The sequence below is a fragment of the Bradysia coprophila genome (genome assembly GCF_014529535.1).
Source record: "Bradysia coprophila strain Holo2 chromosome X unlocalized genomic scaffold, BU_Bcop_v1 contig_39, whole genome shotgun sequence".
Classification (NCBI taxonomy): domain Eukaryota; kingdom Metazoa; phylum Arthropoda; class Insecta; order Diptera; family Sciaridae; genus Bradysia; species Bradysia coprophila.
In genome coordinates this window covers 3,623,175-3,648,943 of record NW_023503329.1, presented here as the reverse complement: position 1 = coordinate 3,648,943, position 25,769 = coordinate 3,623,175, and the positions used below count along the sequence as shown (strand labels likewise).

The window sequence follows — 25,769 nt, the reverse complement described above, 5'->3', positions numbered from 1 at the left end:
CAAAATTCACACGTAGACTCTACTTTTCATCTTTTTATCCTTAATCGTGTAAAATACTATTATCTTGTAGAAGATCCACAATATAAAGGATCTGCACTACTCAATATTTGGATTTTCATTCCCTTCTTCTCATTCCTAAGGCTTGCTATTTTTATAACATGCGAACATGCTATTTCACAATTGAAACGTTAAAATAATCAGAGCGATTATCAGAGACTTGGAGCGATAAATTAAGAAAATTTTAAGTGGTCGTTAGAGAAAGAAATATGAATTCAAAAGCTGCAAACCTTCCATTCATAACAACACAAAATATGTTCTTTTTTAAATTTATTGATTCCATATCCGTGCTGGAATAACAAGTAAATATCCAATTACATATTTTCGATTGTTTCGCTTGGATAGTATTTCTCATTTTCTATTTTTGACTGTTTCAAATTAATCGTAATGTAAATGCAAATATAAGGAAATTGTGGCAAACACGTCTGCCTGCAGCATATACATATGTATGTGTGTGTGTGCGGTTGGTTGCATCCATACAGGGAAATAGAATGGAATAAATTAAATTGATTGAATTGAAATTTTAAATGAAATTTATTATTCATTTTGTTATGATAGTGTGTGGCATAATGCCGGCAAAATTGTAAAGCATCGAGGTCGAATAATGAAACTAAAATTAGACATTATTGTTCCTGAAGGGATTATATAGAGAGCTAAACATTATTTAATATCAAAAATAAATAGTTTGCAATTAAAAATTTGCACCATCCATTCACTGTCGCTGCATTCTATTAATAATGGCTGTGTGTTGTCCGGATATGTGAATTCGATCTCGATGCCGGACCAAAATTTGATTTGAAATGTTCCATTTTATTACAGTGAATATTCAATTAATTTATAAATCAATTCATCTGTTTGTTCTATTTTGGGCAATGCCACAACATTTTCGTTTATGTTAAACATTTCGGTTTAGTGCTACTTTGTTGCGTCGTTTACATTCGCTCGCCTTAATCTAATTTAGTCGGATTGATCCCATCCGACGAATGAATGAATATAAGCCCGGTGAACAGATTTTGGAATTATGTTGGTGCAATAGGATAATCGACAAAATCGTCCCTTGAATGGCTACGTTCTGAAAGGACTGTGCAAAATGACCAATTCAGTATTCTTACAGGTAACCGTTAGCTTGGATTTTTAAGCTCCTACGCAAGTACACACGTTAGGACCAGGAGCACCACTGAGCTTCTTATCATTTTACGATTTTCTAGATACGCGATTGCAAATTTATTTCTTTGATTCTATGGATTTATGGAAAACCATAGTGCATCGCTTGATTGAAACATAACAAAATTGAGTTTCGGATCAATTCAAAATACAACAAAATGTCGTATGTTAGTTTTGATTCAAAAACTCTTCGTACATTGTGTGGAATATCCAGAAGCTGTTTTTCAATTTGTAATTTCCGTGTGCTGGTTTATTTTTGTGTGAATTTTTATGCATCTTCGAAGGAAATGTCGTTAAGTTCATAATTTCGATATTGTTCTGTTTCAGTTGATTTCGGTTTCTACACTTGCATTGATGGGCCCACTCGTGTGAAAACAAATCAATGCATATAGTCAAGTAATATCACTATAACACTCTTTATTTTCAGTCTACGAAATTAACTTTGAAACTCTGTTACCACATATTGCCAGTCCATAAAATCCACTATCGCATTTGTATTTAAATATTGTTAAATCGAACATGGCATGTACCACAGCATGAACGTAGAAAATATTGGGAGGCTGAAAGTACGTCCTGCATTTCTTTTTAAGATGGAGTTCTTGTTTCGTTCTATGAGTTAAAATACAATCCTAAGCGGTAGCTTTTATCAATAGAGCCTCCAAATTTGACACTTGTCAATTCAGCGTTCATGTTAGGAGCAGCGCTGTGTGTGCATGTAAATTATAGGCTGTAAACTTTGGGGTCTCGCAGATACAGATACGCGGGTGACACACACAAAATTTGACATTTTCATACATTTTCGTAGAAGAAGGATTCTCAAATTTGACAATTTCTTACAGTTTTTAACATTCAAAAGTATCGAAATTATACATTTCTTATTTCTCCAACTTCTCTCATTTCTCCATAACGAGTATATGAAAAAATGAGAGAAGTAAGCAAAATAAGAAATGTGTAATATGTCGATACTTTTGAATGTTAAAAACTGTAGTAGTTAAATTCTGTTTTGTGTGTCTAATAAAATGACAACAGTCTATAGCCTTGCATTATAATGGCCTGTATGTCAACCCTGACTTGCGAAAATTTTATTGACTTCGAGTGTGAGAAAATCTGTTTACTAAATTTGAACAAGCAACTCTTTCATCTTCCTTGTAAAAACTGTCCTAGCAATTCGATGTATCGGCAAATTGTACAAACTGGCCTAGCATCTAAAATGTTCCTTGCCTAAAAATTCGGTGTGGATGGATAAATTAACTTTAAATAGTATTAACCAATTAGCAAAAAGCCAAAATGTGTGGCCACAAATTCCATTTTATGTCTCCCATCATTGTTTGTCATTTTTAAAATTTAATTAAAAACGATTTTCATTATTAATTCTCATAAATCCATTAAAGGTCGTCGTGTAAAATTTGCAAAATTTTTGACATTTAATTGTCCAATTTTGACGGATTAATTTAGCATCAGCGAATTTTTTTTGTCACTTTCAATCTATTGTTGGACATTTATTGAACCGATACCATTTCTACAATCGGCTTACTTAAAACAGTCGGTCGAGTTTATATATAGCTATTTTCATAATAAGGTAGTAAATGGGATTGTTTTGCGCACTAGATGTGAGATTGCCAATAAGAGCGAAGCGAGTTCGGCAACACATCGTGTGCGCAAAACCCCCATTTACTACCGTGTTAGGAACAAGGTTTTATCTCCTGTAATGTCATAATCACCATAAAAAAAAAAATTCAAAAATCAAACTGAAACATAAACACGCCATGACGCCGTCACTCATTCAAATTCCCCACAAATAAAACACACATCTAGTATACTGTCAAGAATTTGTCAATTTTCAGTGAATAAATAAGAAATTATCGAAGTTTTCCGTGAATAAATGTGAAATTATCGAAGTTAGCCGTGCACAAATGAGAAATTATCGAAATTTTCAGTTAATAAACGTACGTTCTGTGAATGACGTGTTTAAATCTAGCCCATTTTGATTCTAAAAGTGACACTCAAATTGTGAATATTATGACATTACAGGAGATAAAAGCTATTTTGCTGTTATGTCATCATTCGAAAGGGCATTTATTGCCAAGTTTTTTAACGTTGCGATTTGGCAAACGTCCTGTATAAGGACGCAACGTTTGAACTATACTGGATCTTCAATCAACAATTAATTGTTGTTCGAGTTGTTATTTTTTAAGTTGGCGGCTTCAGTCTAATAGCCTTGAGCTGTGGGTGAGCTCTAGTGTTGCATTTAGTCCGTTGCCAAATCGCAACGTTAAAAAACTTGGCAATAAATGCCCTTTCGAACCGGCACTGCCATAACGTAATGAACTGCCATAACGTAATGGCTTAGATTTTGCTTTACAGGCATTTCAGCTATTGGGTCTTTAGAACAGGCATTTTTCACAGAGTTGTTATTAGCCTTGCGCTGTGGGTGAGTCCTAATGTTGCATTTAGTCCGTTGCCAAATCGCAACGTTAAAAAACCGGCACTGTCATAACGTAATAATTTGTGGAGTTTTGACTGGAAATGATTTCTGCGATTCCAAACGTATAACGTCGAACCGAAGTTGAGGACTGAAATCGTTAAACTGATTTGTCCTGTTTTTATGACGTTTTCAGGTTTCCGATTTTCAGATGGATCGGTTCTCGCGTTTTTACCTTCGTTGTCAGATTTTCGGAATTTTCCCGTTTTCAGATATTAACGCGTTTACAGTGATTCCAAACGCTCTGGTTAAGAGCGCAACGTTTGATCTGCTGCGTATCATTTTGCATAGAAACTTAGCAACTTCGTTATGAATGGGTTTTCACATTTCAATTCAGAATCATCACAGCTGTCTTTGAAAGTCGATTTTCAGTTTTCGTGTCATTTGGAAAGAATTCGTTTAGTGGACGATCTGGAGCTGTTTACCTTCCCTGTTTTTTGAGTTTTGAAATTAAGTTGTGGAGTGTGTGCTGCTGCCGAACCTGAGTTATACGTGTGTATGGTGAGTCTTTTGTGATTTTCTCTGCGAGAATGTTTTGTTGTTTGGCTACGATTTGGGTCTTTCATAGTAGCATTCCATCAATGTCCACAAGCTTTCCATCAGACGATGGCACTTATCTATGTTGCCTTTCAAAAACTAGTTCAACTGTAAGGCTACTGCTGTCTTGTGAAAGAGGCTAGCGGAAGCAACTGAAGATAGTCAGTCCACTCTGACTTTTGGACCGCCGCTAGTTCTCGAGGTCGAAACAGCCTTCTTTTTCTCAATTCATTCACTAAACGTGAACCATGGGAAAGGGAAAAGCGTTGGCTTTGTTTGTGAATTTATTTTCTGTTTTAGCTTTTCATTTATAGGCATTTCAGCTGGGGGTATTTTCAGTGATACCAAACGTCCTGTATAAGGACGCAACGTTTGAACTACACTGGATCTTCAATCAACAATTAATTCTTGTTCGAGTTGTTATTTTTTAAGTTGGCGGCTTCAGTCTAATAGCCTTGCGCTGTGGGTGAGCTCTAGTGTTGCATTTAGTCCGTTGCCAAATCGCAACATTAAAAAACTTGGCAATAAATGCCCTTTCGAATCACAAATGAGAAATTATCGAAATTTTCAGTTAATAAACGTACGTTCTGTGAATGACGTGTTTAGATCTAGCCCATTTTGATTCTAAAAGTGACACTCAAATTGTGAATATTATGACATTACAGGAGATAAAAGCTATTTTGCTGCCTGATTAGTTAATCGGATGTTTTGCGCAATAGATGTGAGATTGCCTATACGAGCACTGATGTACATAAAAATGTTTGGTTTTATATTGGACGATACACTTCTTAAATGGGAAATTATATTCGACCATGGGACGACCTCTGGGATTTTTCCTTTTTTCAAATAGTTCAATTCTCTCAACCGTTGGTAACCAATTGCATGATAATATTGGTAAATTGAATTATTTTTAACGTTCAACCAAAAGCTAATAACGTTTGTCTGTTTATACCATCCCTTTTTGAATTATTGGCTAGTTATATTACAATTCAAAAACAAACAAGCCGACAAATGTTAAACATTCGACGTCGAGTCGTGAGTTTGACTCGTTAATTTGAACATATTTGGTTCGTAATATACTCCCATCAGAGTTTGAGGATCGCGTATTGTACAAGACGTGCTAAAGTCTTCGGATACTTTGTCTGGATGTGATAAGTCACATTATAGCCATTATGTATAATATGCTATACGAAAGAATCGTCTGCCATAGAATTTAAGTCATGTAAACTAGATCCTCTCACCACTTTTGTTCCTCCTCTGGACTGGGGGATGAGAAAAACAAATGCCCAATCAAATGGCCTCCAGTGGAGTATCACGACCCGACTCGACGATTTGGATTTCGCTGACGATATTTGTCTGCTGACACATGGTGGAAGAGACATGGAAATCAAATCGGCTCATTTACTACGGAAATCAAGTCAGTTTGAACCTGAATCCCGGAAGACGAATATACTTCGTGTATGCACGTCAGGAAACTTTGTACTAACCATCGACGGCAAGCAAATAACGGAAGGTGACAGCTTTAAATACCTCGGAAGCATAATCACAAAGGACGGTGGCGCAGATGCAGATGTTCAATGCCGGATCCAAAAAACGCGACAATCATTTGGAGCGCTGAACAACATTTGGATATCATCCCAAATTTCACGGAACCTGAAGATCGTATCTTCAAGACAAACTGTCTTTCAGTGCTGTTATATGGCTGTGAGACGTGGAAAGTGACGAACTCGATAACATCACAGATTGAAGTTTTTGTCAACAAATGTTTAAGACGAATCTTGAAGATCTTTTAGCCGAACGTCGAAGAAGCCAAAGACCAAGGAAAGACTTGGAGCGAAGTGAAAGCCTTGGCGCTGAACCGTATGCGATGGAGGCAATTTTTTAGTGCCTTATGCTCCCCCGCGGACTAGGACAAGATAAAACGAGACAATGAATTTTTATTGACCTAGACTAGAACTTTTGTTGTTCAGTTTTGGTTACAAAATTATTTTGTTTGCAATTACGGGTTATAATCCTCATCTTTGCATGTATCTGTTCAATGGATTCCATTCGATGTCAAATGTTTTTTTTAATAAAGTCGATCGACTATACAGAATCCAGGGCGTCATATTGGGAATTTATTTACTGAAAATTTACCGAAATTTACTAAAATTTACCAAAACGTTTTTCCGTTAATTTCGTTAAATGCGCAGCATGTATCAGAATGCGCAATGTACATTGTACATATGTATATGGGAAAACTCTATTACATTTCTTCTTAGTTTCTAAATATCATCCTCCTATGAGTATACCTATGTTATAATCCCCGACTAAAAGAAAAGTTTGTGACGGAACATTCTCGCACACGTTGTCTTGACAATACTCGGATATCAAGCGCGACAAAACACCGCTGATACCATCTACCATGGTAGATAAATAACTAAAATTATTCATTCAATTAAATGTTTGACTACCTTCATTATAATGGAATTGCAAAAATAAAACTTTGAAAGGTGAGCCAAAAATGGAAAATCAATTTACAAATAATTAAAAATGAAAACGAAAATTTGGCTCATCCAAATTGGCTCAATAAACCATTCCATTGTATGGTATGAAAAAGTAGCGGTACGGAAAAAAAGCGTTTTTCATGAGTTTAATATTTAATATAATTAAATTCTGAGTTCGTTTAATTCAGAATTTATTGAAAAATTCTGTCACTGTAACGTCACAAATGTGCGGTCAAAGGTAAGATGACGTCACAAAAGTGCACAGTCATACACACATCCTTATTGAATATGGTCTTCATAGTTCGGTCAATACTCTTTCTAGCAAACAAACTCTCAGGTCTTTATGTCAAATTCACACCTTATTTCTTTGTATTAGTGAAAAGCACTCACGATACTTCCAACGTTGCATGTGCATTTGCTTATGCAAAACTTTTACGAAATAGAAATCTATATAGATCCTCTTAAGGTTACGGCACTTTCAGATCATTCATTTGTATGATTGCAAACGTCCCTGAAGATGATCTTTATCGTTTAACTTAAATCTCAAAAGTTTCGCTTTTCGATTTTTAAACACACTTAGGCAGCCTAAGTCAGGCTGTTAAGTTGTGTGAGTGGACATCTGAAAAACAGCTTTACAAGTTTTACCGTAACAAATTGCAGAATAGAGTTGACCGTTTCGACGCAGACCGTTATTCTAAGCAAAAAACTGTTTTATGGTATGTCTGTAAATTGTGTAGATTATTCCCTTGACTGAAAGTCAGGGTCTTACGCCAGAAAATACCGAAAAATGTCTGTAACCATACATGTACACTTTGATTGAAAATGTATGAAATGTTATGAAAAACGTTAATGTCTGTAACCGTTTTTTTCTTGTGGGCAGGATAACTCGAGTAATTCTTAACCAATTTCAACAATTTTTTTTTTAATCGATGTGGAATTAAATTCTCGAGGCTAAGTTCGAAGATGAGCCATGTGGGATTGAGAATCTGGAAGTTATTCCAGAAAAACCTGATTTTACACTGTTGATAACTTCTCTATTAAATACGATACGATTACTTTGATGAAATTTGATTTTTTTTGGATGTGTGTGTAAATCATGTGAATTTGTTTTCGCCAACGATTGATATTAGAATTTATGGTAGACTATCAACTTGATAGTTGACTATCAACTTGTGAAATGTTATGAAAAACGTTAAATGTCTGTAACCGTTTTTTCTTGTGGGCAGGATAACTCGAGTAATTCTTAACCAATTTCAACAAATTTTTTTTTTATCGATGTGGAATTAAATTGTCGAGGCTAAGTTCGAAGATGAGCCATGTGGGATTAAGAATCTGGAAGTTATTCCAGGAAAACCTTATTTTACACTGTTGATAATTTCTCTATTAAATACGATACGATTGCTTTGGTGAAATTTGATTTTTTTAGGGTGTGTGTAAATCATTTGAATTTGTTTTCGCCAACGAATTATATTAGAATTGATGGTATACAATCAACTTGATAATTGACTATCAAATTTGACAGTTGACTATCAACTTGCTTGATAGTTGACTATCAAATTCGACAGTTGACTATCAAATTTGATAGTTGGCTATTTGAATATCAATTATGAATTTATGTATAAAAAGAACGCATTAGCTATGTCTTTTGTCACTCCAGAATCATCTTATAAAGAGTACACATCGATCTAATGATCTATGATCTAATACCATAAAATGTTTGTCGCCTAACAATGTACAATTATCAAAAATTAAAAAGTATCACATTTTTGTTTTATGTGTGTTTTACCTATTGAAAACGAAAATGTGATACTTTTTAATTTTTGATAATTGTATGAAATGTGAAGAAAAACGTAATTGTTTGTAACCTTTTTTTTTTGTCACCACGATAACTTGAGTAATTCATAACCGATTTTGATGATTTTTTTTTAATCGACGAGGAATGGGATTCCTGAGGCTAAGTTCGACGATAAGCTATGTGTGATCAACGCTTCGGAAGTTATGCCAAAAAATAGAAATGTAATAAATGAACAATATAGTTGATTTTCGATAATTGGTATTTGATAATTGCTATTTTATATTTTATTAATTAACAAGCAGCATATACCTAAAATTACATATACACTACAGTGAGTATATAGTATTACAAAAGTCAAGCAATTCTAACATTAGACAACTTCGACGAGTTACGGTATCGTAATGCAATATTAGACAGCTCGGACGAGCGATAAGTTTGATATTAGATCAAACCTAATATTGGACAACTCTGACGAGTGTGAAGTTTGCGGCCCGAGCGAAGCGAGGGTCGTAATTCACACGAGTTGCAGTATCGTATTGCAATATTAGACAGCTCGGACGAACGTTAAGTTTGCGGCCAAAGCAAACCAAACATTAGACAACTACGACGACTGAAGTTTGCGGAGCGAAGCCTGGGTTGTAATTCACACGAGTTGCGGTATCGTATTGCAATATTAGACAGCTGGGACGAGCGAGAAGTTTGCGATTAGACTAAAACTTATTATTAGACAACTCTGACGAGTGTGAAGTTTGCGGCCCGAGCGAAGCGAGTGTCGTAATTCACAAGAGTTGCAGTGTCGTATTGCAATATTAGACAGCTCGGACGAGCGATAAGTTTGCGGCCAAAGCAAACCAAACATTAGACAACTACGACGACTAAAGTTTGTGGAGCGAAGCGAGGGTTGTAATTCACACGAGCTGCGGTTATTCCCTTGACTGAAAGTCAGGGTCTTACACCAGAAAATACCGAAATATGTGGGTAACAAAAAAGTTTACTGTGCTTGAAAATGTATGAAATGGCATGAAAAACGTTTAATCTGGGTAACAAAAAATCGTTCAAGGCACGATTTTTTTTTAAATATGTGGAAGTAAAATACCAACGCTAAGTTCGAAGATGGGCTATGTGGGACGAAGGATCTGGAAGCTATGCCATAAAAACAGGATTTTACACTGTTGATTATAGCCTCAATCGAAAAAGATTACTTTGATGAAATTTGAATTTGTTGTGTAGTGTGTGTAAATCGTATAAGTATGTTTTCGATGATGTGCATGAAACAAATAGGAAGAAAAATTTCGTCAGTACATGCCCAGCCTCTAACCGGTAAACATCTCTTGTTAGTGAACTGCTAACAACTTGATAGTTGACTAACAAATTTGATAGTTGACTAACAAATCTGATAGTTGACTAACAAATCTGATAGTTGACTAACAAAAATCCGTCTACTAAATACCAAAGAAAGATGTTTTTACTGTCTTACGGCAGAAAAATGCCTGCTTTCAAATGAAATGTGGTACATGTCGCGAGAAGGCGTTTTGTTCGTTCCTAGGGAATTCATCCTTCTACGAAATGTAATGAGAAGGCGTTTTGTTCGTTCCCAGGGAATTCATCCTTCTACGAAATGGGTTTTTTTTAAATTTTTTACCAAAGTGAAAAGGCCTCTCATCGTTCCATATTCGTTAAATTTCGCATCTACTCTGATTCAATTCGACAAAATGGCAATCAAACAGAATAATACATAGCTCATACGAGTTTGATTGGTTGATTGAAAATCTTGCTGCAAATTTATAAGAAACATAAGAACTCAAAGATCATTCGGTCTTACGTTCAAAGATTTTTTGAAGAATTTTGTTGTAATGTATAGAGTAATCGATATATTAATGTTCTAAATTTGACAATTTTTTTAGGAATACAGCATATGTAAAAATAAATTAGGATCAAATGTAGGCATTTGTATCAGTGATGCTTCGGAAGTTCAACAATGAAAATGATCAAAAAGATATTGAAAAAAATTATCAGTCAAGGGACCTGACCCGCCCAAAAGGTGGGACCTAGTTTTATTTGTCATAACAATTATACATCACACTGCAACACATTTTGTCAGCCGCCGAAAACTTGACAGAGGTCATTTGTCGTTGTAGCCGTGATAAGAAAAAAAAAACTGTTACACCTGCTCTGTAGCTAGAACAATGTGTTTGGCCACATTTTATTCCCTTGACTCAAAGTCAGGGTCTTATGAAAGAAAATACCCTTAAATGTCCGTAACGCTAAGTTCACTTTGATATTTTGAAAATGTTCTACATGGGCAAAAAACGTTAAATACAGAAAACGTCCGTACACTTGTGGACTCGATAACTCGAGTAATTCTTTACCGATTTGCAAAATTTTGGTTTTAATCGACGGAGAATGAAAATCATGAGGTTAAGTTCGTAGATGGGCAATATTGGGGTAATGAGATGGGAGTAATTCTCAAAAGAATTTTATTCCTTGTTACCGCGATAAATTCCCTAATTCTTATCAGATTTTCAAATTTTGTGTGTAATTCGACGAAGATTGAAATTCTTGAGGTTGAGTTTGCAGATGGATAATGTTAGAACAACAAAATGGGAGAAATTCTACACAGACGCTTTTCCTTGTGGACTCGATAACTCGAGTAATTCTTTACCGATTTTCAAAATATTGGTTTTAATCCACGGAGAATGAAAATCATGAGGTTAAGTTCGTGGATGGGCAATATTGGAGTAATGAGTTGGGAGTAATTCTCAAGAGAATTTTTTACTTGTTACTGCGATAACTTCCATAATTCTTATCCGATTTTCAAAGATTTTGTCTTAATCGACGAAGATTGAAACTCTTGAGGCTGAGTTAGCAGATGGATAATGTTCGAACAACGAGATGGGAGAAATTCTACACAGACGCTTTTTCTTGTTACCGTGCGATACCTTGAGTAATTTTTACCCGATTTTCAAATATTTTTGTTTTAATTGACAGAGAATGATATTGGAGTAGTGAGTTTAGAGTAATTGTAAATATAACTCGTTTACCACGACATTTTTGCAACGGATTTCCAGAAAAATTTCGTATTTGACGAGTAGTGAAATTCTGGATTTCGGATCTAACAATTTAGAAGTGCTTCCCAAAAGAGTTTTTGCTTGCTTGCTTCAGAAACCGATAGCTCGAGTAATTCTCAAAAGCTTCAAAAATCAATTTCGACCAGTAATTCATGTGGTTAAACTCGAACATTGGAATTTAATTGGACTAGTAATCTGGGATATACGACAATTTTTGCGTGAAATCGTATTCTTAAAACAATTTTTTTCGTTCGTAAAATGTTTGAACGAGTGTGAACTTTGCGGCCGGAGCGAGGGCCGTAATTCACACGAGTTTTATTTTTTCAAGAGGTAGGCACTTTTTCAGGGCTTTTGGTAGACTCATCTTTGGAGTTAAACGTACCTCACTGGACCTTCCATTCATAGCGCTTTTTAGGAGACAATATAAAAGCCTCGTAATGGAGTAAAGAGTACAACTATAATTTTGTGATCGTTTTTACAAGATATGGGAGAAATTATACTCAGACGCTTTTCCTTGTTATCGTGATAACTTAAGTAATTTTTACCCGATTTTAAGTTCGTATCTTGCTTGCTTGATAACACACGATAACTCGAGTAATTCTCAGAGGCTTCAAAAATCGCAGATTTGAAAATATTAAGTGTTTTCCACCAGTATCGTAATTCATGTGGTTAAATTCGAACATTGGACTTTATTGGACTGGTAATCTGCGATATACGACAATTTTTGCGTGAAATCGTGTTCTTAAAAGAAATTTTTTCGTTCCTAAAGTGTTTGCACGAGAGTGAGCTTCGCCAGAGCGACGCGAGGGTCGTAATTCAGATGAGTTTTTTTTAAGAGGTAGGCAAGATATGCGCCACCTGTTCAGCGCTTTTCGTAGACTATATGGGAGACTCATATTAGGAGTAAGATATCGCTCACTAAGCCTACGACTCATAGCTCTTTTTGTTTCTTCAGGAAATTAAATAAATATGAGTAAAATGAAGCATGTGATGACTGCTGTTTTCTAAATAAAAGATACATCACCTTTTCATGTGACTTTACTTTTGTGATCTCAAAAACACCACCTCATTTAAAAATGGTTAGAAAACTAAGACTGGAATCATAGAAAAAAAAAGCCAGTCAAGGGACCTGACCCACCCAAGAGGTGGGGCCTAGTAACAACAGAGTATCTTAAAATAGTGTAAAAACGAAAAACTTATTATAGGCGGCTGCACGTTTCGATGATTCGATGAACTTATAAAAAAATGGGCGCATTTTACAGGCATACTGTAGAACAATTTTTTGCTTAGAATAATGATTTACGCCGAATAAAAATAACTTGTCGGAATGCCCCAACTTTATTGTCTCGAAATTTTTTAAATTTCTCGAAATTGTCAGAATTTTTTAGAAAGAAAATTCCCAAAAATGGGAAAAAAAAATCTTTAATATCGAGGAAACATCTCAAATATCGTTAGGCGTACACTAACTAATTATGCTGAAGTTCTGACACACACAAAATAATTTAAATTTGAAAATTCTAATAAATTTGCGCTGAATGTCCAACGGAATTATAAACACTAAGCGAAATACTGACGATGTTCGAAGGTTCGAGTGAACGATTGAAAAGTTTCAACCATTTATGCTAGATCAACATTTCGCATCATTTGTTATTCGGAAAGGTGCATTTTGTATTCAAAATATTACCAACTTGTCGTTTGACAATTTAAATGTAAAACAAACAAAAAAAATGCAATTTTTTCGAGAATATACGAGTCAGACAGAAAAAAAAAGAACCCAATGGACATGACACTATTCAGAAAGTGTTATTTCCAACCAGTCCACGGTTTTTCCTTTCGGCATAAAAATAATTAAATTTAGCATAAAAAAGCGCAGAAGAAAAAATGAAGCAAGCTAAACAACTCACACACAAAAAAAATACTCACTTTGTACTGTGCGCTTCGTTGTAATTCATAAGTGTATGCAAAATACATTCCCGGAATTCCATGACATAGCACACGTTATTCAGCAACATTTTGTACAATGCTTGCGAATCATCATTTTTAACTTTTTGTAACGCAATTAAACTGCACAGCAACTCTTTGAATGCCTGTCAACGGGAATAGATAGAAGAAAAATGTCGTGAACAGCGTTACACTCACGTTACACAAGTTTTTTTTTTTTGGTAGGAAAAATTCGCTTTATCAAAATTCTAATGTTCAAGTCTGGCGTTTTTTCGGGATTTTATCTGAATTTTAAGACGAGATAAGATTTGCAGCTTCTCTTACCATTATTCCAATGTGCAATCGTTTCGCCCAGATTCGAGCGTTCTTTTTATCCGATCCGATCATATCGATGTGATGTTGAACTCTTGTGAGAACCCAATGAAAACATTGAGTGCTTAATGACTCGCTGGGAAATGAAAAATGTTTATTTAAAGCGGTAAAGGATTAAATCTATTTGAATAACTGAACAGGAACAAGTGCTATAGCACTCGTAAACCTCGTGTGCATTCCAGATTTTTTCCCTGGTGTGTCTCTCTGTCCTTGTTCCCATGTTTTTTTAAATTTTATTTGTCGATTCATTTAACAATATTTACCTAACTAATTGCAACTGAAAATCGTTTAACCGATTAAATTCCAGAAAAAAACGTATCGCCCACAGTAAATAGGAATCATCGTTACCGGTGGTGCTGCGTTCCAGCACACGTCGCACTTGTCGAACCAAATTGTTGAATGCTGATCCCAGAATTTCAATACAAAATTCTCGCAGAAATAATCTATCGGAAATGGGGAAAAGTTAACAAAACGGAAATGAAAAGAAGAAGAAAAAAGAATGGAAAGGAAAACGGGGGGGGGACATTAAAACGGGTAATAAAATTCCGAGTTTTACAGGACTGTGCATCTTTTCAATTTTACAATTATTTTTTTTTCGTACACATTGACCCAACGCACGCTTATTGAATTCAATCTAAAAATTCGCAAAAAAATCCCCCAAAACAACACTTTTTCTCACTCTCACCATCATCGGTTTCCCCATACCATTTCTATTCCCGTTATCATTTCATCTATTCACTCTTACCTCACCGAGAATGCACTGCGTCGTTCACATGACGCCACCTCCTGTACAATGCGATGCGACCGCTTTTGAATATTTTTCTCTCGATTAAAATCCATTGTAATGGCCCGAGGTAACGATTGATGGCATATGATATCGTTATCGGAAACGGATTTCACATTCTGCAAAACATACGTACCGCCGAAGCGTGAATGGCGACCAGGTGGTGGCCGTATTTGATATTTAGCCTTTTCACGTCTACGAGCCACCATCAGTTCTTGTTCATCTCGATGCTTTTCAGCCGCACTACGTTGTAGAGATGCATCGGCCAGCGATTCAGCCGTCTACAATGAATATGCAATTTTAAATTAGAAAATTTATAACCAGCCGGCCTTTGGCTCGACGTGTATATAGCAACAACAACCCGAAACACAATATGCTATGCATACGAAATTTTCAATGTTCCCATTTAATTTGGGACCGACATTCGCATAAAAACGGAAACACACACTTTCACCCCCTCATACATCACATCCAATGTGTAGTTATAACCGTACCATACAAATAACAGTGAAACAACAGTGCAGTGTAATTTACTCTCTAACCTGTTCTCGATACATGAGGCAAATGATTTCGAGTGCGTGTAAATGATATTGATTTTCATATTCGGAGCCCATTATGTAAAGCACTAGGTCGAGTACACCAGCCTGTTGAAGAGCCCACAACACTTGATCGTGTATCGATGCATCGTTGTCAGCTCGTCGTTCAGAATCTGGGTTAGCTGGCACTTGCAGAACGTTACGAACAAGCACTAAAACACGTTCGATGAGTAGTCCTTGCTCTTCACTGCGTTCAGCCCAATCCTTAAAAAGTTTATTAAAAAATAAAAATAAATTGAAATTTTAAGTTTTAGGTGAATTGGTTTCATGCAAGAATATTGCAATTTCATACAAAGGATTTGGAGAACTTTGTACAAAGGGATTTGATGGAACAAAGATCTCAGATTAAACACATAATCTCTCAAACTATTTTTTTGCGATAGGATTAAAACACAGAATTAAAACGGAATGCGAGTAATGTGTCATCTCTTTAATCAACGTATTAATGTAGAGGCCACAGATAATATTTCAGTTTTTTGCGATGAAAATCTAAATGAAAAGATTATCAAAAATGTGTGTATCCATAGCACTATGGGCAGTATTACGATTTATTGCTTTTTAAACGACCTTTATTTACATGCTAAATGCTTCGAAAACCGAACTTTTCTCAACTCAAAGCGTTGAATGCTTTTTACTCACACGATTTTTATTGTCATACTCAGCCTACGGCCTCGAGTGACAATTTACACATCTAGTGCATAAAAAAACATTTATCACTCGGTTGCATAAATAACTATTTCATGTTAGCACAACTTATGACACTCTAAGCATATGAAATCCATTGCATAATTCGGGATAAAAAGATGAAAAGTCTCGTTTTCGTGTGTTTATTGAGCTCGACTTCGCCTCGGATCAACAAAATTCACACGAAACTCTACTTTTCATATTTCATCGCAAGTCATTTACTATTACTATTACCTTAAGGGTGATTCTAACTTTGAAGTATGACGTTAGATGGCAGTGACAGTCATTTCAGTTAAAATTCACTTTCAACATATCAACGTATCAAGTTGAGTGACTTGACTGACGATTATCACGATATGCCGAAATTTTGATGTATCAATAATATGTTCAAGAACGCAACTGTTCTAGTTGAGTTCATTTAATGACAAAATTAATTTCATTAAAATTTCTCTCAGGCTATGTGTGCCTGTTACTTCTCATTGATCGAAAAATCTAGTAAAATCCAACTCCTTCATTACTATTACCGTGTTCATGTTCAATTTGTACAAAATACATAAATGTCAGTAGCACTCTTTAGTCTCTTCGCTGTTACGTAAGACGGTATAGTAGATCAGCATACTGATTCTCTGTTCTGTTCGTTCGCTGCAAATTCCCAACAAAAAAATAAAATTGAAAACTGGCTAACTTTTTCTGGTTAGGTCTAAGTTTGCAGTGACTTAAAGTCGAGCATTCTTCCCATTTTGAAATTTCTTTCTCCATTATATTTCAAATTGGATTCTGAGGTGCTGCAGACAAAATAAAAACTTTTTTGTTGATTAATATTGAGAAATTCTTTCCGAAAACTGTTCCTACACGTCGGTAATGTCAAACTTTTAAATGTGGAAATATTGAAATCACAATGGAAAAATTAGTATGAAAAGTTCCGGGACTTCCGAGAATTTCTGTGCGCCTGAAAATCAATATTGCCACAATAAAACTCAGGTTACAGAAGTGGTTACTACATAGATCATTTTCCTCCGATTGGTTAAAACAACACCAAGCAAATTTAAGGGCCGTCGCACCATATTAAAAATTAATATGAATCCTTCTAATTGAAGACGATTTAGCCATTTATTTTCTAAAAATTTTCAACAAACAAAGCAATTATGTTTCATGTCTTTAATGAAATTAGAATAAAAAGAAACGTGAGGAAATTGTCATTCATATCTTTTGTTATCGTTTTAGTATCCCCAAAAATTTTTGAAATAAGTAAAATTATGTAAATTTCTATTCTATCTAACATTTACCCTCGTTAAATGAAAACTTTGATTACATACACCAACTTACTGGAACTCGAACTACCCTCCGTGTATCTAATAAAAATAATGCAACAGATGCATCGACCATAATTTTCAATTTAATTATTTCATTTTAAAAGTTTTACGAAGAAATTTCAAAAAAGTATTTGAGGTTTCTTGGTTTCTTATCTGCTTGCATCTTTTTGTAATGACTGGAGATGAAAATACATATATAACTACACAACGGTATAAAGGCATAAGATTAACAAAATTTAACAAAAGAGGCAAAATGGTAATTAAGTCGAAGGAATAGCATAGAAGAAATTTGTGGAAAGTTTGCGAGCATTCGCATGTTAAAAATATTTAGTACTCGGTTACGTTCGAAAGTACAGTAATTAACGTTCTGTGGATACAAAATTGAAAGGAGGAAAATGTAATTTAGTTTTAAGTTTTAAATTATACACAATGGTGAAGAGACGAAGAGACGACTAGAGGGACTTTTAGGACGTTCCCGTTTTCGATCGATTCATAGGGTTCATTGTGACACAAAAGATAGAAGCCGCGTCTTCTTTTCGCAGTTGATTTTGGATTGTTCGGGAGTTGAAGAGTCTGGGGTTAAAAAAATAAAGTGTCGAAATACTTGGGGCATCGATTTAGGGGTCGCTCAATTTTATCTAGATAGCTCTAGATTTGCGAGTAGAACGATCTCGATGGAAAACTCTTTCATCAATATTTCTTGTACAGGATCAAGCATGGCATATTTGGTATCGTTGTAAAGCTGAGATCCCAGGCTAGCCTACTAGCAACACATTGTTATGTAATAATCCTACTGAAATGTATAGAAGTGGTCAAAGTTGGCCGAGGGTACCCTAAAAGTACAATTTCTGAAAATTTAACAGAAAACTTCGATTCAAAAATAATTGTTGTTCGAAAGGATTTGCAAAACTAGTCTAGGATTACCATTTAGAGGCTTCCTCACTTGCTTCGTAAGGGAGATATCAGTCTACCAATATGGTGAAATGTTGACTTTCAGCTGCTGTTGCTCTATGAAGAAAATGTCGAGAGCAATAATGTTTACACTGTAAGTCTTAGATTTTGTCCCTCTATCAATTCCAAAATCTAAAATTGAAGTGTGTACCAGGGAGCTTCAAGATTGCACAAGTAATCATGTTGAGAAAACCCGACAAGCCAGCTGAGAAAGTTACATCGTATAGACCAATTTCACTCCATTTGATAAAGGCATTTGATAAAGTATGGCTCGAAGGACTCATTTACAAATTGAGCATAATACCCCCAGAAAACTACTGTAAATTGCTTAAATCATATATGTCGGAAAGGAAATTCCGAGTGAGAGACGAAGAAACTTATTCCAACTACTATCCAATCATGGCAGGCGTACCACAAGGAAGCGTACTAGCTCCTCTCCTTGACACGATATACACTGCCGACATACCCGTCTCAGAGAACTCTTTCATTGGCACATTCGCTGATGACACAGCGATTATGGCAACGGATTCATCTCATAGTGAGGCTGTTTGGACGCTGTAAGCGGAATTTCTTTGCGGAGAGACATTAGGAAGGCTTGTCGAGATTGGTACTCTTCTTAGTGGTGTGTCACTACCAGGACTCTTAGTTGCTTTGCCTCACTCGCCAGCTTTGTCCTTCGGCTGGTTTATGGTCTAAAAGTTTACTCAATGATGTGGCTAGGTCCTATTTTGCTTCTATATGAGTAAAATGATCCGGACTATTCATAGAGCTTAGGCTTTCGGGCTATAGAGTGGACAAGGTCGACGGATGGATTGGTGATGTTATGCTGCTGAGAGATGCTAGTTTTTACCGGCTTTTATTTTGATTCCTCGCAGAGACAGCATACACTCAATCAGTGTACAGCTCTCTGAATTTATATCCGGGGAATGTACTCGATGTTGTGCAAAACTCTTTGCAAAGGGACGATATGGTCGCCGTGTCGGGTCGTTGTGCTATTCAGTAGTGTGTCATAATCTGGACAAGCTGTCACCTTGCCTTTTGCACCGAAGGCCCTCTTCTCAAAGGTGGCTGGTTCGTCAGTCTAATTTGGAAGTAAGGGCTTTTGGGCTAAATAATGGTAAAGTTTGGCGGTTGGCCATTTGGTGGCACACTGTTGAGTGACGCTTCTGCCTGGCTCGGCTTTTATATTGGCTCACTGCAGAGAAAGCTTACGTTCGAACGGTTCTCAGAAACAGCTCAGGGGATTTTGTTAAAACTTACTTGAATAGCACTTCCCTCCCCCAACTCATTTATGAAAAAACCCGGAATGTTGACTTACATTTCTATTTAAAGTTCGTTCAGCCCCACCGTGTGTGGTTCGATAGAAATATGACTCATCATTTGAATCATATATATGTTTGTCATTTGAATCATGTCAGAAAGCTCTGTTGCTACGATTCGCACTGTGTATTATCTTCAACTTGACGGACTTAACTCAACAAATTACATTTCGCTGTTATTACATTTAACAATTATATCGAAAATCTTAATACCAAATTGAGATTTAACAATGCTCCACTTCCAACAAGCTTTTACCTTATACTCAGCTATAACGATACCTCTTTTGGCATTAAGCCCCGAAAAGCATAACAATCACAAAATATTATTATTCATATATTCAGCCATTCAATGATACAGATATAGAATTCAATACTATATAAGCATCGACACAAGTGGATGTGTATTAAAAGAGCATTTCAAGAGCTGATATAATATACAATTTTTGGCTTGGATACAGAGAAAATGGCATGAGGGAAAAAGGAGAGGGGGCGGGGGCATATGAAGTTATGAATTATGATAGTAAAGCTTTATGCAAAAAATAAATAAATAATATCTCTGTCGTATTAGATGAGACATTGCGGAGAAAACGGCAATGCTATTTCCATTTCCCAGTCCCCACCGTAATAACGCCGAAAATATAACCCTTCTTCGTATTTCTATACCGATTTATAGGTATAATATTGTCCGATGCTATTGAGTGCACAAACAAGTGAAATCAATAAATGTAAAATAGTCGGACAATCACAGTGACTGCTATTCACAATTCCGGAACATAATCCTCACCTTTCCTTGCTACGATTGGTATTGAAAATGGTGTTGTTTTACGTATTCGATGTTAGATTTCCTATGCAAACAGCAGGCGAAAAACACAACTTTGATGGAAATATGATAACGAATAATCTGTATGTAGAACAGTGCGCGAAAATTCTTTTTCTCAACTTAGTGACGAAAAGTAAAACTTTCTGTTACAAAAACGTTAAATTCTCTCACCAGATGGAGAGCGAGTTTTCCGACTCTTTCATCTCACTTGTGTCAACATTATGTGCGGAATGTGACTTCTTGCTGTGCCTGAATATAAAATACAATATGTCACTCAGACCAAAAAGGTTTAATTTCTGATCACAGTGGTTAGAATGTTCTCTGACTCCGCTTCGCTATATCCTTGGACGTTTTCACCATATGAGTCAAAAATACTACTTTTCGCTCCTAGTGACATAATATACTATTTTGGGCCTACAATTTATGTTGTCACACTCGACCTACGCCACGAGAGACACATCCAATGCTTCAGAAAACATCTTTCACTTGGTGGCATAAGTCCCTAATTGCGCGCGTAAATATTCATCTGATGAAATTGTAAAATGGTTTTCGTACTGAACTTTTAAGCATATCACATATCTACATGTTGTTTAGCTATTAGCGCACTAGTCTAACAAGAAATATTTTAGCAGAGTAATGGAAGAAGATGTTCCCTTTAGAAAGACACACAAAACATTGATATTTCGGAAATAAAAATGTTGTACCGACCCAGAATCTAAACCCCGAAACGAAACTGTCCACCCGAGGCTACACTCGGTCGATAAATAACTATGTTTGAATTTTAAATTTTAATGTTTTCGCAATTTTGAACTTTAGCTACACAAACCAAACAGTCTAGCAAATGAAAGGTCGAACGTTAACCGATTGAGATATGAAAATCTTGAATAGCGAATGATGATGGTTTCTATTATAGTCTCTGAGTGAGCGAAAGAGAATAAGTGGTGGCCGTTACATTTTCAATGGAATTTTCATTATGTTTTGATGGGATAAATTTGAATGTGGTTAAGAAGAGCCGGAGGCCAAAATTTGAAGATAAATAATTGGTAAAGGCGAATGGACTTAAACGCAGACACTTAAGTGCTGAAGTATTTTAACATCTTAATAACACTGAACGTTTTTGCTTAGATTAAAATTCAAATTTTTACCATTGGAAACGTTGTCTTCATTGTAAAATTGTCGTTTAACCTACCTGTTTTTTTTTGCCAGTGGGAAGTTTATAACCTGAGCCGAAGGCAAGGACTACAATTTCATGTGCCGAAATAGTAAGTTGGAAGTAGTTAGGTACTATGTTTTATCTGAGTGTACGAAAAACCACTGCCTTCCGCATTCCGCTAAGGCTACAACCTTCCCACTGGCAAAAGAAAAATTCTGAAGCAGGCAGGCAATGCACTATTTTCTGACCAAGAATTTCTGACAAACATTTCGAAGTGTAATTAAACAGAGACAATAATCCGCAACAGACTATATGCAACAATAACTGACTACATTTTAATTATGATGAAGATTTGCTCATATCAATCATTGTTATTACGATTCGGCAGATATCCCAGCTGAAGAGTTACGCTGACATTTCAAAATATCATCTCCGAAAAAGTGAAAACTTAAAGCCAGATCAATGAACAAAGCTTCACCTTGTTTCTAAAACATATGCATTGCTACTGTCCAGTCCAATGTCAATTTTATTTAAATCAGAAAAACGTCGGACTCCACCATCATGAGATCGATTACGTTACGTTCCTTGATCTAGGCATTTCAGGAGACTCACGTAAGATCTTTTCGAGTCGAAACAGTAAAATAATTGTATTGGACTCCATGCAACGTGAAATCGTTATTATAACAAACGGCGCACCACAACTAACAGCTCTCCACATTTCGTACGTGTGGACGAGAGATGAGAAAAATTCAATCAAACAAATTCCGTTGAACGTAACCCAACCGAATAATAATAATAATCGTCGAAGAAAATAATGGGAACACTGTCTAAACCCGTATAACCCACTCGCGCGCCCTTCCCATGTAGAATTGTGCTCGCATATAAGATATTTTACAATTTTTCATACAATTTTTCGGAATCCTTTTCGTTACTGTTTGCATTTATGCCGTCAAATCTTTTATTCATAAACCCATTTCGGGAATATATATCTATCCGTTCGCCGAATCAACGAAATTGCATTCGCCAGAAGACTAAACAAATTTCGAGGAAAAAAAATTCTCCATCACACACTATGCTACACCACAGGGGTGTAACTTAGAACAATTTTTATTGTGGCTGCTTAGAACATTTTTGATTTTTGTTGGATCTCGAACGGTAATGGTTTTCATTTGCAATCGAAGTGCTCGGTTAAATAAAGAGAAAAATCGAATTGGCACTGATTTGTGAAGCAAATAAAGTTTTTGTCAGAATAAATACGAACGTTGAAAGGGCAACACGCCCGAATTAAGTGTTTATCCTCAAATCCCCCAAAGTCCACATCCTATTCGAAGAAACTAGAGTCTAGCTGGTAGCTAGTCGTACTGGTTAGTGTTGAAGAATCAACATTTGGCGCCCCCGGGTGGACTTTTGGGGCTGGTGATTTTGTAATAGGAAAGTGAAAATCGTTACGTAATCGTCAATTGGTGTACGAGTAACGTTTTTTCCATGGTAAATGGCTCAACATTGACTGTCACAGTTAGGAGCGAAGCAACATTGTCTGAAAAAAGCAGCAATTCGGTTGTCATAGCGAAGCAGCAATTCGGTTGTCATAGCGAAGCAGCAATTTGGTTGTCCGAAGAAGAAAAGGTTGGTCGATTCCGTAAAGCCGAAGAAGGTTGGTCGATTCCGTAAAGCCGAAGCAGTGTTGGTTGGTTGATTCCGTAAAGTCGAAGAAGAAAAGGTTGGTGGATTTCGTAAAGCCGAAGAAGGTTGGTCGATTCCGTAAAGCCGAAGCAGTGTTGGTTGGTTGATTCCGTAAAGCCGAAGAAGAAATGGTTAGTCGATTCCGTAAAGCCGAAGAAGAAATGGTTAGTCGATTCCGTAAAGCCGAAGCAGTGTTGGTTGGTTGATTCCGTAAAGCCGAAGAAGAAAAGGTTGGTCGATTCCATAAAGCCGAAGAAGAAAAGGTTGGTCGATTCCGTAAAGCCGAAGAAGGTTGGTCGATTCCGTAAAGCCGGAAAGTTCGTAAATTTGATTGAAAGCATTCGATTGGTCAAGACGCGTGTCGATTTTGGTCATTCGATCAGATTTATCAGTCCGAAGATGAAGTGGTTCGTTGATTCCGTAAAGCCGAAGAAATTGGTCGTCGATAGTGACAGTAGACAATTGGTTGTCGATAGAGACACTGGACAATTGGTAGTCGATAAACGACAGCTACGACGAAGTGGGATCCGTTCAAGATTTATGTATTTTTACTATCGTAACGGTAATGGTTTTCATTTGCAATCGAAGTGCTCGGTTAAATAAAGAGAAAAATCGAATTGGCACTGATTTGTGAAGCAAATAAAGTTTTTGTCAGAATAAATACGAACGTTGAAAGGGCAACACGCCCGAATTAAGTGTTTATCCTCAAATCCCCCAAAGTCCACATCCTATTCGAAGAAACTAGAGTCTAGCTGGTAGCTAGTCGTACTGGTTAGTGTTGAAGAATCAACAATTTTTGTACCAGCCCTGTTGAATGTCGTTCAAAAACATCGAATCGTTTTTTAATTTTCTGAATGTCAGCTCATTACCGACAATACCACAACATGTACCGAAATATTTTTTGAACCGGTGGGTGGCGAATTAAAGTCGCATTTGCGTCTAGTTCTCCAATTAATTTAATTAAAATCTGATTCTTATTGTAAAAAAAAACTTGGAACGAGCCGAACAATTCTTATGATCTGGAATTTTGATTACCCAACGCAGATCCAGTCAAATAAATCGACAAACATTTTAAATGCAAATTTAACCGATTTCTGTGATACAATTGGAAATTCCAGATCATACGAATTGTTCGGCTCGTTCCAAGGTTTTTTTTTTTAAATAATATCAAATTTTTATTAATTTAATTAAAGAAATAGATGCCCTAAACGAGTAATTATTCCGTGGACCAGCTGGTAATCGATCAAATGGTAATTTACAGCCAGGTTCTACACTGAAATTCAACTTGACAAAATCAAAACCAAAATCTGCTGCCTTTTTCATATAGTTCGTCAATGTTATAGTTTTCGGCAACAACGATTTTCTGTTATAGTAACTTTTAATTGACTTCGGCAATTGCCTAACATCGATGGTATTTTACGACAATTTTTCTGGTAAAGTGGTACACCCGTGTGCTACACGTAGGAACTGAGACACATTCGTTACTACAGTGGGATAGTGGATTAGATAGACACCATTCACATTCGTACATATATACACGTACCCACCGGTGTAATATCGAAACAATGCGCAACAAACATCAATGATATCGCTCTGGGAAAGGTATAATATTGGGCAATATATTTTACATTCACTCGCATTCTCGACTTTTCTATAACTTTTGCGGGAGTATAATATTTGAATTTTTCGGGTGGTACGAAGCGCACACACATATCCGCTGGAAGATATCTATTTCGAGATGAATGTGTGTTGCACCAACTCCATTGTGTACCGAGCCAGCGAGAGACTGTTGTGAAAAATCGTCTTCGATATCATCTCGAATGGTTCAATAACATAATGCTTGAACAGATAAAATACACCCGCGCGCGTTTTCAATATTCAATTTCGGTTTATTCAAAGAAAAGGAAAAAAAAAGAAGGAACGTAGAAGCAGTAATATATGGAGACGATGACGGGAACTCTCCCACTCTCTCTCTTTTCGGATTGTGATATCAATTTTGTGTTTCGGAAAAATTATGCAGAAAATATTGAACTTTCGCGTGATATTATACCCGTACCCGAGTTCATCCACAAGACTTTTTACATTTTTTGAAAGCTGACATAACTCAATAAATAACCGTGAACCGTTTCACCATAAACAACACTCCCAGACTGTTTGAATTTTCATCGGAACGAAATTGGATTGTAACCGAAAGCAAAATAATTTGAATTTTAAAAGTAAACGTTTGGTCCACACTTACGATTTCGAGCACCTTCTGCAACCGTTTCCCCAGTGCTGCCCAGACCGGTTGCAACGAAAACGCGGCCTTATAGCTTTGCAGAATTTCGGTCAATTCCATGAAATTTCGACGACCGGGACCGTCTTTCGGCAATTCTTCACGATACAGCAGTAACGTTGGACTGGTCAAATTGACCAGCAATCGTAGCAAAACATCAGACATATCATCTTCTTCCGTTTGATTCATTAACATTGGCAACAGATCGGTCTGCAGAACTTGACCACGACCCAAATGACGACGATGCTCATGAATTTCGCTGTCACGTCGCAGGATCCAAATAAGATGC

The 25,769-nt window shown here is 36.3% G+C and overlaps 1 protein-coding gene across 1 annotated transcript in view; it reads right to left on the bottom strand.

Annotated features, from left to right (window-relative positions):
• Positions 1 to 25,769, bottom strand: part of LOC119069857 (protein timeless homolog) — a 241,190-nt gene that overhangs the window by 214,974 nt on the left and 447 nt on the right. Inside the window, exons 2-7 of the mRNA XM_037174032.1 lie at positions 25,445 to 25,768; positions 15,229 to 15,486; positions 14,648 to 14,967; positions 14,166 to 14,345; positions 13,855 to 13,978; positions 13,513 to 13,676 (exon numbers count right to left, since the gene is read on the bottom strand). Of these exons, the coding sequence (XP_037029927.1) occupies positions 13,513 to 13,676; positions 13,855 to 13,978; positions 14,166 to 14,345; positions 14,648 to 14,967; positions 15,229 to 15,486; positions 25,445 to 25,768 (1,370 nt within the window). The remainder of the gene's footprint in view (positions 1 to 13,512; positions 13,677 to 13,854; positions 13,979 to 14,165; positions 14,346 to 14,647; positions 14,968 to 15,228; positions 15,487 to 25,444; position 25,769) is intronic.